Genomic DNA, 13,756 nt, shown 5'->3' with positions numbered 1-13,756 from the left:
GGGCCGGGGCTGGGGCCTGAGCCGCGCCGGCCCCGCCGCCTCCCGCTGGCCGAGGGACTTTGCAAGGGCAGCCGTTCGTGAGCGCGGGGCGCTCCCGGGTGCGGGCCTGGGCGCGGACCTTCGCTGTAGGAACTAGGAGGAAGAGGTCCATATGTGACGCCTTAGGCGCTGCGGACTTGCTCCGAGGAGGCGACATTGGGCAGGCAAAGAAGCGACCGCTGGGCACAGACTCGGCGGGGCAAAGTCCCGAGCGAGGGGCAAGGTCCGGGAGCAGGAGCGGCCTGACTCGGCGAAGGTCCTGACGGCGCAGTCTCAGGGGGCAGCTGGGCCTGTCTCCACTTTCCCCTTTTTATTTATTTCTTCCACGAGCAGTAGAGTCAGCACCCCCAAAGGGTCTTGAGATCCGCCCCCAGTTTCACCAGTCCTGGATCGAGGGCACACCCGTGCCGGCTCCGCAGGGAGCTCCGTTTTGGGAACCTGGCGGCAGCCTCCCAGCTCTGAGTGTCCCACCGCTCTGAGTGTCCCACCGTGCCACTTCCAGCCAGTCTGGACCTTCTGAAAACCGTGTGGCCCTGACTGCAGACCCCACGCAGTCGTAGAGGGGATGGAGCTGCTTGTGCGCTTTCTGCTTCGCTCCCCGCACCGGAGCGCTCCTGTGAATAGCAGGGCGGGGACCCTGGCATGGACACATCTAGGTTTCCTCCAGGCCTAGTACTCGTGTGTTCGTCTGGCCTTCTCACGTGTTCAGGTTCATTTTGCAAAACTGGAGTATAGCCTCACAACCAGAGCACCCCACCTGGAGGGATGGCGTCACCTCCAGGGAGTGCTGTTCTCCGGGCGCGCGGGCCCAGAGCGGCCCTGCCTCTGACCCGAGACCCTCCGTCCACAGTGGTACCTTGTCAGCACTTGGGAGCTTCTTGGCCCAGATGATTGAGAAAAGGCGGAAAAAGGAAAAGCCTGGAACTCGAGACATTGGTGGGCCCCTCAGATATGCAGTTTACGGGTGAGTGCCAACGGAGGACTGCTTTTCCCTGCTGCAGACCGAAACTGCAAACAGGCACCATACCGAGGGCTGGGAGCAACCTAATTTGGAAAAATGATTATTATTTTTTAAATCATGGAAGTAATTACAGAACAGTGTTACTTTGTGGAGTGCCTATGTGCCTGTGTTGTACAGGTTTTTTTTTTTTTTTTGAGAGGTTTTTGCTATAGGGCGCGTGCACTGGCCAGACAGACAGAGAGAGACAAAGAGACAGAAAGCGAGAAATCACCCCCCAGGGGGATGGCCATGCCACAATCCCTTCTCCATTCTCCTCTCGGGATCTTGGGCATGCACGCACACATGCCTGGTGTGAGTTGAAGCCACCGGGTCCGGGACTCAAACTGTGGTCGACTACATGGGAGTCCAGCAATATAGCCATTACGCTAACTGCTGGTCCCTGCTTATGTATAGTTTTATAATTTACGTGCGTGGGGCTGAGGGACACCCCTGAGGGCACTTAGCAGAACCTGAAGTCAGACTTCAAGACTTGGACCCTGAAAGACCTGGTTGAGCTCAGGAAAGATGAAAATGGACTCAAATATGACTAATTTGGATGATTCTCATTTAAATATCCAGAAAAGAAATAAACTTGGATCCTGGAAAATACCCAGTTTCTGAGCCGCTTTCCAATTTGCAAAACACAAAAATTTAGAAGTTGGATCCATTTGATTCATCCTGAGCTGTCAGCAAGTGTTAGATACGGGTTATTCTGAAGTCTCTCCAACTTGGGTTGTGTTTGTGTGTATGTTGACGTGTGTGCTTGCGATGGCCGGGGGGCGGGGAATCACCCCCCCAGGGGGATGGCCATGCAGTCCTAGCCCTCCGTTCTCCTCACGTGGGCACACACACACCTCCAGCTCGCACCCACCGTGGGGCCCAGCTTCTTCTTCACAGGACCGCTGAGTCACTTCTTCTACCTCTTCCTGGAACACTGGATCCCTCCCGAGGTTCCCCTGGCAGGGGTGAAGAGGCTGCTCCTGGACCGACTCCTCTTTGCTCCCGCCTTCCTGCTGCTGTTCTTCTTCGTCATGAACTTCCTGGAGGTTGGTGTCTGCCATGGCACTCACCGCAGCCCTGCGCTTCGGCCGGCGCTCTCCTGACGTCTCTGGGTAGGAGTCAGAGAGCATGAGCCTGGCGTTATGGCCAGGGACATTCCACGTCCCTCCCACGAGCCAGGAAGGAAGCACGGGCCGCACTGCACCTGGCGGTCCCACAGGCACCAGACATGCCGCCACTTGTTGCAGATAGCCCGAGTTACCTTTCGTGCTCTTGTTCCTTGGGCCTGCCGTCGGGTCTCGTCACTGGCTGCTAACAGACACACACACACTAGTTGCCGTAGCGTTTTACTGTGTGGCCAGCCCCGTAGGGCCGACGTTAAACGCTGTGCTTCGAGAGCCAAATCCCACATGGCCAGACCCAGCCCCAGCAGCTTGAAAAGCAAGGCACGCACGCATGCATGACAAACCCTGACAAGATGGAGCGGCGGAGGAGGGGCTCTACACCCACTGGAGCGTGCATTCTCACTCTCTCTGCAGTAAGCATACTCACCCTCTGGCAACAAAAATTTAAGAGTTACTTGTGAATATTTCAATGACTGTACCTAAGGATAATTTGTTCCATTGTCATCTTAAAGTTTCTTAGACGGTATAAAGCATGGTTTTGAGAAGAGGGTCCATGGGCCCAACCAGGCCGCCGCAGAGACCTAGGGCACAGGAGGGCCGGCGCAGCGACTAGGGCACTGGAGGGCCAGTGTGGGCATGGGAGGGCAGGCACGGGGACCTAGGGCACCGGAGGGCAAGCCCTCTGCTGGCATCGTGGACACCTGTGTAGGCTCTGGGGCAGTGAGCTTATCGGCATAAACCTAAAACCAGAACCCACCTGTGCACGGACCAGGCGTGTCTAACTGCTGGAATGTGTCCAGCAGCCCCTCCGTGCCCTGGGAACACGGGAGCTGGGCTGCGCTGGGTCTGAGGTGCTGCGCCCTGTCCCGGGAGCATGCGTTTAACCAGTCAGAAGGCAAATGCTTCTCGCTCAGACTATATTTCAAAATGGCGTCTCAAGTTTAGTTTTTGTTGTTGTTGCCAGAGGGTACATGTGCTCAAGAGAGAGAAAGTGAGGGCCAGCAGGTGGCATGGTGGTTAAGGGGCTGGACTCCCACATGGCCGACCTACAGTTTGAGTCCCAGACCTGGCGACTTGCTCTCTCACTTTCCCTCTCTCCTACTCTCTTGCTCTGTCCCTTTGGGTCAAATTAAAATAAATAAATAAAATTATATAAAAATAATTCTAAAAAAAAAAGAGAGAGAGAAAGCACCCCCCACAGTGAGGCGTGGTCATGCCCCAATCTTCCTCCTACTTCTCCATCCTATGAGGACTTTTGGCTTTTACACACACACACACACACACACACACACACACACTGGTTTTCAAGCCACTGATAGAAACAAGTGTGACTTCTATGTGCAGGGGTTAATCACTGCACTGTGGGGCTGGCCCCGCTAGGGGACACTCCTGTCTCGTGACCCCAGGACAACTGCGAACAGTCTGAACTTAGCTGTGATTGCTGGTGAGTCTCACAGAAAGAAATGAGAGCGAGTCCTTTCCAAATCTGAGCTAGGAGGAAGGAAGCAAAGGGTACCACACTTTGGACGTGGGGGACCTTCACACCCTCCTTTCAGATCCGGAGACAAAATGTTTTCACTTTAAGAAGATGGGGCTGGGAACCAGCAGTTAGCGTAATGGCTATGTCGCTGGACTCCCACGTAGTCGACCGCAGTTCGTGTCCCGGACCTGGTGGCTTAAAACTCACGCCGGGTGCGTGTGCGTGCGTGCCCAAGATCCCGAGAGGAGAATGGAGGAGAAGGGATTGCGGCGTGACCATCCCCCCTGGGGGGTGATTTCTCGCTTTCTGTATGGGCTATTACCTGAACTTTTTCCTTTTTTAAAACATTTATTTATTTATTTGGAGAGATTTTTGCTATAGGGCGCGTGTGCTCACCAGAAGGACAGAGAGAGACAGAGAGACAGAAAGTGAGAAATCACCCCCCAGGGGGGATGGCCACGCCACAATCCCTTCTCCTCCATTCTCTCGGGATCTTGGGCACACACGCACATGCGCCCAGCGTGAGTTTAAGCCACCGGGTCCGGGATTCGAACCGTGGTCGACTACATGGGAGTCCAGCCACATAGCCATTCTGCCAGCTGCTGGCCCCCATTGCCTGAACTTTTTCTATTTATGCTGGAGTCTTAATTTTTTAGTCATTTAATTAATTATGCATCTGGTATAGGGCATGTGAATTCACTGGAGAGAGACAGAGAAGAAAAATGAGAAAGCGTCCCCTGGGTGAGTGGCCGTGCCCTCCTCCATTCTCATCTCGGGACTTTGGGCAGCACGCACACGTGTGCAGGGTTTCAAGCAGCTGGGCTCGGGACTCGGAGCACTCAGTCGGCCTTGTGAGCCCCAGTGCTCTAAGCACCGTGCCACTGGCTGGCCTCGAGTTTCTTCAGTTTGATTTTAAGGTGGTTCTTTTTGTTTGTTTTTTTGTTTGTTTTTTTAATCTCCGGCTGTTGCTACCAGACTGTTTTAATTACCATCATTTAATAGGTCCAGAGTAATTATTATGCATTTATTCTTCCAGATGACATTTAGAATAGATTTTTGGGGGTTATTTGTTTTAAAACTTGCAGTGAGTCTGGCTGGGAGTGCGTCAGTTTCATAAGTTATCTTGGACAGTGCTGATGGCCAAGGCATGAGCTGTGGTGCTGGTGCCAGGCCCAGCTGCAGGAATGGCACCCCAAGTCCTGGCGAGGCAGGTCGAGGGGTGACAAGCCCTCCACGGGGCGGAAGTCTGCTGCCCCCCGCCAGAGTGGGACGATTCCCAGGTGGTCAGGGGCCTCCAGCTACTGCTGGCCAGGGTCTCGGCGCCCACAGGGACAGCCGGGGCAGCAGGGCAGCTCTGACCCAGCTCTCCTATGCAGGGGAAGGACACTGCCGCCCTCGCCTCGCAGGTGAGGAGGAGCTTCTGGCCAGCGCTGAGGATGAACTGGCGAGTGTGGACGCCTGTGCAGTTCGTCAACATCAACTACGTCCCTCTGCAGGTGGGGCCTTGGGATAGTTCCTGTCTCCTGCTTGCTTTTCCTTTTTTAAAAAGAATTATTTTAACTTTATTATTATTTTCCAATTTGACAGAGAGACAGAGGGAGAGAGGGAAAGTGAGAAAGGAAGCCAGCACATCATGGTTGGCTATGTGGGAGTCCAGCGCCTTTAACCACCACGCCACTTGCCAGCCCCTGGCTTGCTTAATTTCCTCGAAGGCTGTCTCGCTTGCTAGGGAGAGACAGAGAGCCCTCGGATGGGGCAGGGCTGCACCAAATCCGTTCTCCATTGCTCCATTCTGTGTGGACTTGGGGCACACGCACTGCGGGTGAGACTCAACACGCCCAGGCGTGTTTCTCAAGCCCCTGGGGCAGGACGCGAACCTCCGTAGGCCACGGCTACCAGGCATGGCCAACCTGTGAAAATCACACCAGGAGTGAGTGTACCAGGCCAAAATCCCAGGCGGAAAATGGAGGGAAAGGGGTGAGGTGTGGCCAAGACCCTGGGCGTGAGTTCTCAGTTCCCTTGGTCTGTCCTGCAAGTCCCCAGCCACGCTCCGGTTTCTTAGCAACTGACACGCTCTGGGATCTCTGAGGCCTGCCAGCCTGCGGGTCGGGCCTGCTGAGCCCAGCTGGGCGTGTAGACCTGGTGTGGTGTGTAGGGTGGGCTCTGGACTTGGGGCTCCAGGCCTTCAGGGTGGGAGGTGGCCGGGCGTGGGGGGTAGCTGGGGGTGGGTTAGGGTTAGGGATGGAGGAGGCTTCTGGCTGCTGAGCTGAAGGCCTGTGAGCGGTGGCCTTGACTCCAGAGCCTACGGGGCTCACCAGCCCCTCCCGCTGCTTCTCCCAGAGCCCAGCCCATGCCCACGCCCCAGTTCCTGGCCAATCCGTGGTGCAGCCGCCTAGCTGGGAGCCCTCCCCCCCCCCACTCCAGCCAGGGTCCAGCAACTCGAAGGTTGTGGTTCTGTCCAGCGGCCGGCCGGGCGCCCCCATCTTGACACATAACAAAGGCTGCAACAGAACACCTGGCCCTGGAAATCTGAGCTGCCAGCCGAGGGCCAGCCCGAAGACAGGCCTGCCCCGGGGCCTGGGCACGAGCTGCTTAGAACCAGCTGCTCGGTGTTGGTCCCCACCAGGCTTCAAGGGAAGGGGAGGGGACCAGGACAGGACCCCTGGGAAAAGAGCTCCACTCCAGGGTGGGGACAGGGAGGCCCAGCATGCATGTGGGCACACACCGTGCAGATGCCACACACACCAGGAAGCGGCAGAGGGTCGGGCAGCAGTGCTGTGGGAGCTCAGGTAGGCCCATGTGGGAACAGTCCCAGGTTCCCATCCCACGGGAGAGGTGGGTACACATCCTGGGATTACCCAGGCTTCCTGAGACTGGGGAGGGCTGTGGTGCGAAGATCTTATTGGCATGCCTCTGTCATGGAGGCAATTAAAGGAACAAAAAACGGGACCAGGGACCAGCAGATGGTGTAATGGTTACGTCGCTGGACTCATATAGTTGACCTCAGTTCAAGTCCCAGACCAGCAACTTTAAACTCACACTGGCACATGTGCGTGCGTGCCCAAGATCCAGAGAGGAGAATGGAGAAGGGACTGCGTTGTGGTTGTTCCCCCGGGGGGTGACTTCTTTGTCTGTCACTCAGGCGAGTGCACGCGCCATATAGCAAAACTCTCTCTTAAGGAGGAAAAGGCAGGGCCAGCAGGTGGTGTGGTCAAGGTGCTGGGCTCCTCATGGCCACTGTGCAGTGTGAGTCCCAGACCCAGTTTGGAAGCACACCAGGCATGTGTCACACATACCCAAAATCTCAGGAGAATGAAGGAGGAGGGATCGCAGCGTGGCCAGCCCCCTTTCTCTCTACAACAAGCACCTGTGCCCTACAGCAAACTAAAAAAAAAAAATGCAGCAGAAAACTAGGAGAAGGAAATGGTGCGGCAGAGAGGCTAGTCAGCCGCAGCAGAGTTCAAGCTTTGACTTTTGCGACCTTTCTCCCCTTCCCCCAAGACCAAGCCTGGTGGCACATGGGGACTGAATCCAGGTTACTTCCAACTGAAGAGGGTTGGGAAGTGTGAAAGAGATCGCAAGTCTAGAATGTTCTTTCTGGAAGTTTGTGAAGAGGGTAGAAGAAATAGATGAGGTCTCACGAAGCTGGGAGAAGCGTGGAGCTGATCTGGGGTGGCAGATGTGCTCAGGAAAGACATTCTGCAGAACGACCGGCCTCTAAGGAGCTACGGCGGGCTCCTCTGGGCTGTGCAGACAACAGTGCTCTACACAGAGATGCGAGCGCCCACCAAGAGGGGAAGGTGTGCCAGGGTCCTGCGGGAACTGAGGGGTACCCCTCACTCCCCCTTTACTAAGGGGAGTGAGGAAGGAGCTGCCGGCACCAGTGAAGAACAGGAGAGCAAGCTGCTAGAGAGAGGATTTGGGCAGAGGAGACCCAGCAGGGGCTGGAGGCTGCCAGGTCACCCAGCCAGCATAAGGGTGATGGGTTGGGATGGAGAGGTCACAGCTCAGAGGAGGCCAGGGAGGGGCCTCCTGGTGGACAGGCTACTCAGGGAAGGAGGAAGGGGGCAGTATTACTTTTGTGATTCCTGCGTCATTGCTTTCCCCTTGGCCTGTCAACAGGAAGGGGCTGTTTCCTCCTCACCCTCTGTGCCTGGGTGCACTGAAGGCTGGGGAAGTACAGCAGCGGGTGGCGGTGGGCAGTGCGGTTCTCATTAAAGTGGCTCCATCCTGGGCGACTGGCCTTTGATAAAGCCTTCATGGCCTCCCACTTACTGCAGCCTGTCGACTCTGTTCTCTGGCAGTTCCGGGTACTTTTTGCCAACCTAGTGGCTCTGTTCTGGTACGCCTACCTGGCCTCTCTAGGGAAGTGAGACCGTCACGCCGTGGACCTGGACCTTGATGAGGTCTGGGCCAGCCCAGTCAGACTGATCTGACCAAACCATGTGTTCAAGATGTCCGAGATGACAGATGGAGAAGCAGGAATCTCCAGGGTCAGAGTCTCTCACTTTGACTCAGATGGCGCCGCCCAGAAATCAGGAGTGCACAGAAGCTCCCTTGTCACCTCAGACAGGGTCGGGGTCACAATAAACTGTAAAGCAGCTTCTGGAGTGTTGGCTGTCATTTCTAGAATGGTGCTGTTTGCTTTGGAAGAAATATGTAGGCAAAGGGCTTTTTCTTTTTTCCTTTTTTTTCTTACATGTAAAATACATGAAGCAATTTTTACCACTGTCGTTGGCCTGGGTATAGGATGTACAGTCAGTGACATCAAGCATGTTTGCAATGCTGGGCAAATATCACCATCCCCCATCTCCCAAACTGAAACTGCACTCCCCCTTTTGCCCTCCCTAACCTGGCTCCACCATTGCACTTTCGGTCCCTTTGAATTTGACTCTGGGTCCTCATATCAGTGGAATCATACAGCATTTGCCAGAGGGTGCATGCATTCACCAGAGAGAGAACAAGAGAAGAAAGCACACCTATGGGGAATGGCATGCTGCAACGCTTCTTCGTTTCTCTATATTCTTTTGGGACCTTGGGCACAAACGCGCACCTGGCATGCTTTTCTAGCTTCCAGGCCAAGCCATGAATGGTGAGGCTGGCCATGCAGTCCTGGTGTTCTCAGCACTAGGCCACGGAGCCAGCCCAGTACTCGTCCTTTTGGGACAGGCTTGTTTCACTTAGCATAGTAGCTGCTGTGATTTGAATGTGGTGTCTCTCCAAAATTCATGTTGAAACTTAATCCTGATTCTGGAGGTATTAAGAAGTGGAACCTTTGGGGAATGATCCATGCCCTTATAAGAAAGGCTTTAGGGGCCAGGAAATGGCATAGTGGTCACGTCACTAGACTCCCACATGGTCTACTGCCGCTGAGTCCCGGCCTGGTGGCTTGAAAATCATGCCAGGTGCATGTGCATGCATGCCCAAGGTTCTGGAAGGTGAATGGAGGAGAAGGGATTGTGACGTGTCCACCCCCCGGGGGAGATGTCTCACTTTTCCCTCTCACTATCTCTGTCTTTCATGAGCGCAGGCTCCCTAAGGCAAAAAAAAAACCCAAAAAACAAAAACTCTAAGAAAATAAGAAAGGCCTGAGAGTTCTCCCTCCTGCCTTTGCCTCTTTCACTTTATGAGGACATGTTGTTCCTCCTCTCCCAAGGATGCAGTCCCAAGGCCTCATCTCAGACAGAGACTGGACTGTCACATGCTGGCACCTTGGTCCTGGGCTTCACAGCTTCCTGGACTATGAGGAGGGAAATCCTGTTTAGAAGCAGCCTGATCTGTGTTATTTTGTTATAGCATGCATGTTGGTGCCTGTATCAGAATTCTCCTCCTTGGCCAGCAGGTAGCATGGTGGTTAAGGTGCTGGACTCCCACATGGCCACCTGCAGTCTGAGTCCTTCTCACCTTCCCTCTCCCTCTGGTCAAATTAAAAAATAATATGATGATGAATAAATTTATTCTTAAAAAAAAAGTGGGGGGGGGGAGCCAACTGGCCCATCATGTATGCTGTGGACATCTGGATTGTTTCCCATTGCGGCAGTTGGGAGTGGTGCCGCCATGAACAGGGACGTGTGGTGTCAGCCTCTGTCCTTGCTGCCCTCAGGTTTTCAGATGCTCTCGATTCTGTACATGGGGAGGGGCAGATAGTCCCAAAGGAAGACGTTTAGGGCATTTGCAGAAGTAGCAGCTGTGCCTGCAGTTCATGTGGAAGGTAATGGTGCCGGTTGTTTAACCCCCCACTCCATAAGGCCCCACCAGGAGGGTTAGGGCTCAAGGCTGTCAGAGTAGTGTCTAAACTGGGTTCTAGAGCCCGGCTGTAGTGCCAGCTGTCTGCCAGAGGGTCACTTCCTGGATGCTCCCGAGAGCCTCATGTGAATTAGCATCACCTGACCCTACAGTAGTCCTGTGAGCTAGGGCCCAATGTTTTTCCTGTTTCACACATGGGGAAACTGAGGCAAGAATCCTCAGTAAGCAGTGGATCCTGGATTCAGATGAGACTTTCCAAGTGCCCGAGCTGCTATCCTTACCACCTCACTTTATGACCTCTCAGAATGTCCAGGTGAGATCAAAAGAGAGTTCATTGGGAACCAGCAGTTAGCGTAATGGCTATGGAGCTGGACCCCCACATAGTCGACCGCGGTTTGCGTCCTAGACCCAGTGGCTTAAAACTCACCCCGGGCGTGTGTGTGTGCGTGCCCAAGATCCCAAGAGGAGAATGGAGGAGAAGGGATTGTGGTGTGACCATCCCCCCTGGGGGGTGATTTCTTGCTTTCTGTCTCTCTGTCTCTGTCTGTCTGTCTGGCGAGTGCACACGCCCTATAGCAAAAAATCTCTCCCCCCCCCAAAAAAAAGAGTTCATTGGGGCCGACTGTTTCATTTTTTTAATTGCCAGAGGGCACATGCATTCAGAGAGAGAGATGGGGTGGGGGTGGGCACACTTGACAGTTACGGTCACACTGCTGTCCCCTCTCCACTCTGTCCGGTTGTTGGACACGCACACCACTCTGTTTTTCAAGCTGCCAGGGCCAGGATTTGAACTATGGTTGGCCATATGGGATCCAGCTGTTAACCGTCAGGCTACAGGGCCTGCCCTGGGCCATATTCTCTTTAAGTACAGGAATCCTTACTCCTGGCACATTTGGCCTGTCACAACCTGTGTTCACTCAGTTTGCTTAGCCCACGTTTACTGGGTGCTGCCAGGAACATAGGAGTGCAGACGGCAGGAGTTTTAGTCTCCACTCAGGTTTTTCCAAGTGCTTAACGAGCTGAAAACAGTCCCACCAGGAAGAGAGACACTTATTCTTACACTTAGGTCTGAGCGCCTGACCATTAGCACTTTAATTATATTAGAACAGAATTAATTCCATAAAAAAGTCTGTAAAGCTTCACTAAATTACATGCACCACTCGAGGGCTCGTTCTCTTCCAAACACGCCTGACTTTGATCCTTTCTGATGGCAAATAAATCGAAGGACTCCACAAACTGAAGCAGTCTCAGGAGACAGAGGATTTTTATTTCCTAGAATTTGCAGCACCCTCATGTCCAGGGACACTCACACAGCATTTGCCGTCTGCCTGGGAGAGAAGCTGTTCGAGCCACATAGCTGGCTCTCCTTGGCACGTGTGGGAAGGCGGGGAGCAGCCACGCTCCAGCGCCGCTGCGCACTGTCCAGAGTGGGGCAGTGGGGATGGCGGGACCACTGCTCCACCTGACTTCCTCAGTCCCACCACGACACAAATGAGAAGGCTCGCCTTGCCTGGCGCACAGAGGAGCAGAAGTTTATTGTTGTTTTCTTGATATTTTTTCTTTATTCATGATCAAACTTGTGAGCACATACATGTGAGAGAGAGAGGAGGAGGGAGAGAGGAGCAACTGCAACAGGCCTGGCCACATCACGATCCACTTCTAGGCCTCCAGCTCATCAGATCTTGGTGCTTATGTATGTGCCTGGTGTGTTTCAGCTGACCAGCTGGGGATTCAAACCACAGTAGCCATGTGGGATCTGGCTCCTCCTGCGGCACCTTACTGCTGCAACATGGAGCCGGCCCAGGTTTCTTGTTTCTGTTTCAGTTTTTGTAATTGTTATAGGACACACTCACTGGAGAGACACAGAGGGAAAATGAAAAATCACTCTCCAGAGGGTTGGCCACGCCACCATCCCTTCATTCTCTTGGGATTTTTTTTTTGGCATGTACAGACACATGCCCAGTGTGTTTTCGAGCTGCTGGGTCTGAGACAAACCATGGTGCCAGCCATCCGGGATTCAGAGTCACCTGCTGACTCCGGCTCAGGTTTCTTTCTTCCTTCCTTTCTTCCTCCCTTTCCTTCCCTTCCTCCTTTTCCTTCTCTTCCTTCCCTCCCTTCCCTTCCTTCCCTTCCTTCCTTCCTTCCTTCCAGGTTTCTTTTTAGACAGACACAAAAACAAGCATGCATGGTTTCTCAGCCAAGGGCTCAGAGCAGAGGAATAGCAGCTGTCACAGGCTCTTCCCTGCACTGATATGCAGCCTGTTTTCTTTGAAAAGGGGCCCAGAGCAGTGGGCACCTTTTGCTCAGGTAAAACAATCTGTCCCAGCAGTTCCCAAGGGCAGGCAAGGAAGGCTGCTGACAGTGGGTAGCCTGGCGTAGTTTCCTACAACGGCCCTAAGGAGTCCCGCAAAATCAGTGGCTTAGTCCAGAGTCCTCACGGTGGGAGCCAAAGTGGGTCTCATGGCACCAGGGAGGATCCACACTGAAGAGGGTCTTACCTTTCCAGCCCCCAGAAGTGTCCCTGCCGTGGTGCTGGCCTGGGATTACCATGGCCTGTTTCCATCCCCACGTCTCTCCAATGACCTGCCTCTCTTCGTCTTGCTGGGATCCCATGAGGCATAACTGGACAACCCAAGCTACCTTTCCCGTCTCGAGTTTGGGAGTCACACCGTAAAGCCCCTCTTCTCTGCCAGGGTGATTTTGGGCGTTACGGTGGATGGAGCATGTCTCATCCCAACACCCAGTCTTAGCATCTCCTCAGAGAGTTTCCTGAAGGCCTCCCATGACATACAGAAAAAAGTTGATTAGATGGTAGAGCTGCTCGTTCAACAGTGTCACATACTGTGCACAAGTGTTGCCCCGCCATGGCCTCCCCTTGGGTGCCCTGCCAGCCCCAGTGTGTGGGAAGAATGTTCACGTCAGTGTCCTTGGCTGTTGCCCCAACCAGTCTGAGCAAGCCTCTGCAGAACAGCTTTGCTCGCTGGCGTTTGTCTTCATGCTCCAGCCCCTGGTGCTCGTGGGGTCTGGGAGAGAGTTTGGCGAGGGAGTGAGGAAGGCAGAGCTGCTGCTGCCCCTGCAAAGAGACCTTGGAGCAGCCACGCTCCCTCCCGGTGTTTCCTTGGGCAAGGGGTGCTCTCTGGGAAAAACTTCCCTGAGCAGTCCAGAGCCTGGTTTCCTGCAGACACTTTGAGTTTGCATTGAAGCTGGTTGAGATCGGATTCAGGCAGACTCTCACTGTTTGGTTTAGAGGTTTTTGTTTTTTTTTGTCTTGCCAACAGGGTGTGTGCACTTGCCAGAGAGAGACAGTGAAGAAAAGTGAGAAATCTCCAGGGCGCATGGCCACACAACTCCTTCTCCTCCTGGGATCTTGGGAAGGCACATGAGCCTGGAGTGATTTTGAAGCCACCAGGACCAGGACCTGAACTGTGGTTGGCCACACAAGAGTCCAGCGACATAGCCTCTGTGCCATCTGCTGGTCCCAGAACTTTTCCTTTTTTTTTTTTTTTTTTTTGCTATAGGGCGCGTGCCCGCGCCAGACAGAAAGACAGAAAGCGAGAAATCACCCCCCAGGGGGATGGCCATGCCGCAATCCCTTCTCCTCCATTCTCTGCTCTGGTTTTATGCTATCGGGTCCGGGACGCGAACCGCGGTCGACTACATGGGAGTCCAGCGACATAGCATTACACTAAGTGCAGGTCCCTTTTCTTTTTTTTTTTTTTTTGAGACAGTTTTTGCTTCAGGGCGAGTGCGCTCGCTGGAGAGACAGAGAACGCGAGGAACCACACCCCTCCTGGGGCGCTCTCCTCTCCGGATTGGGGCACGCACACGCATCTGGTGCGAGTTTCAAGCCACCGGACCCGGAAGTCC

At 54.2% G+C, this 13,756-nt stretch overlaps 2 protein-coding genes across 2 annotated transcripts in view; one reads left to right on the top strand and one right to left on the bottom strand.

The window, feature by feature from the left end:
• Nucleotides 1-786, bottom strand: part of POLE (DNA polymerase epsilon, catalytic subunit) — a 66,328-nt gene extending 65,542 nt beyond the window's left edge. The window contains exon 1 of the mRNA XM_006147335.3: nt 119-786. The gene's annotated coding sequence lies outside the window, so the exon portion shown is untranslated. The remainder of the gene's footprint in view (nt 1-118) is intronic.
• Nucleotides 787-889: 103 nt separating this feature from the next.
• Nucleotides 890-8,248, top strand: PXMP2 (peroxisomal membrane protein 2; the record flags this gene model as incomplete). The annotated part of the gene is given in 4 exon segments (XM_014587399.1): nt 890-1,003; nt 1,923-2,085; nt 5,020-5,139; nt 7,948-8,248. Coding segments are annotated over 4 exon segments (466 nt in total), but the record flags the coding sequence as incomplete, so codon positions are not given.
• Nucleotides 8,249-13,756: the final 5,508 nt, after the last annotated feature.

This window comes from Tupaia chinensis, unplaced genomic scaffold (genome assembly GCF_000334495.1).
Source record: "Tupaia chinensis unplaced genomic scaffold, TupChi_1.0 Scaffold000211_1, whole genome shotgun sequence".
Taxonomy (NCBI): domain Eukaryota; kingdom Metazoa; phylum Chordata; class Mammalia; order Scandentia; family Tupaiidae; genus Tupaia; species Tupaia belangeri.
This window is presented reverse-complemented; position numbering and strand designations above follow the sequence as displayed.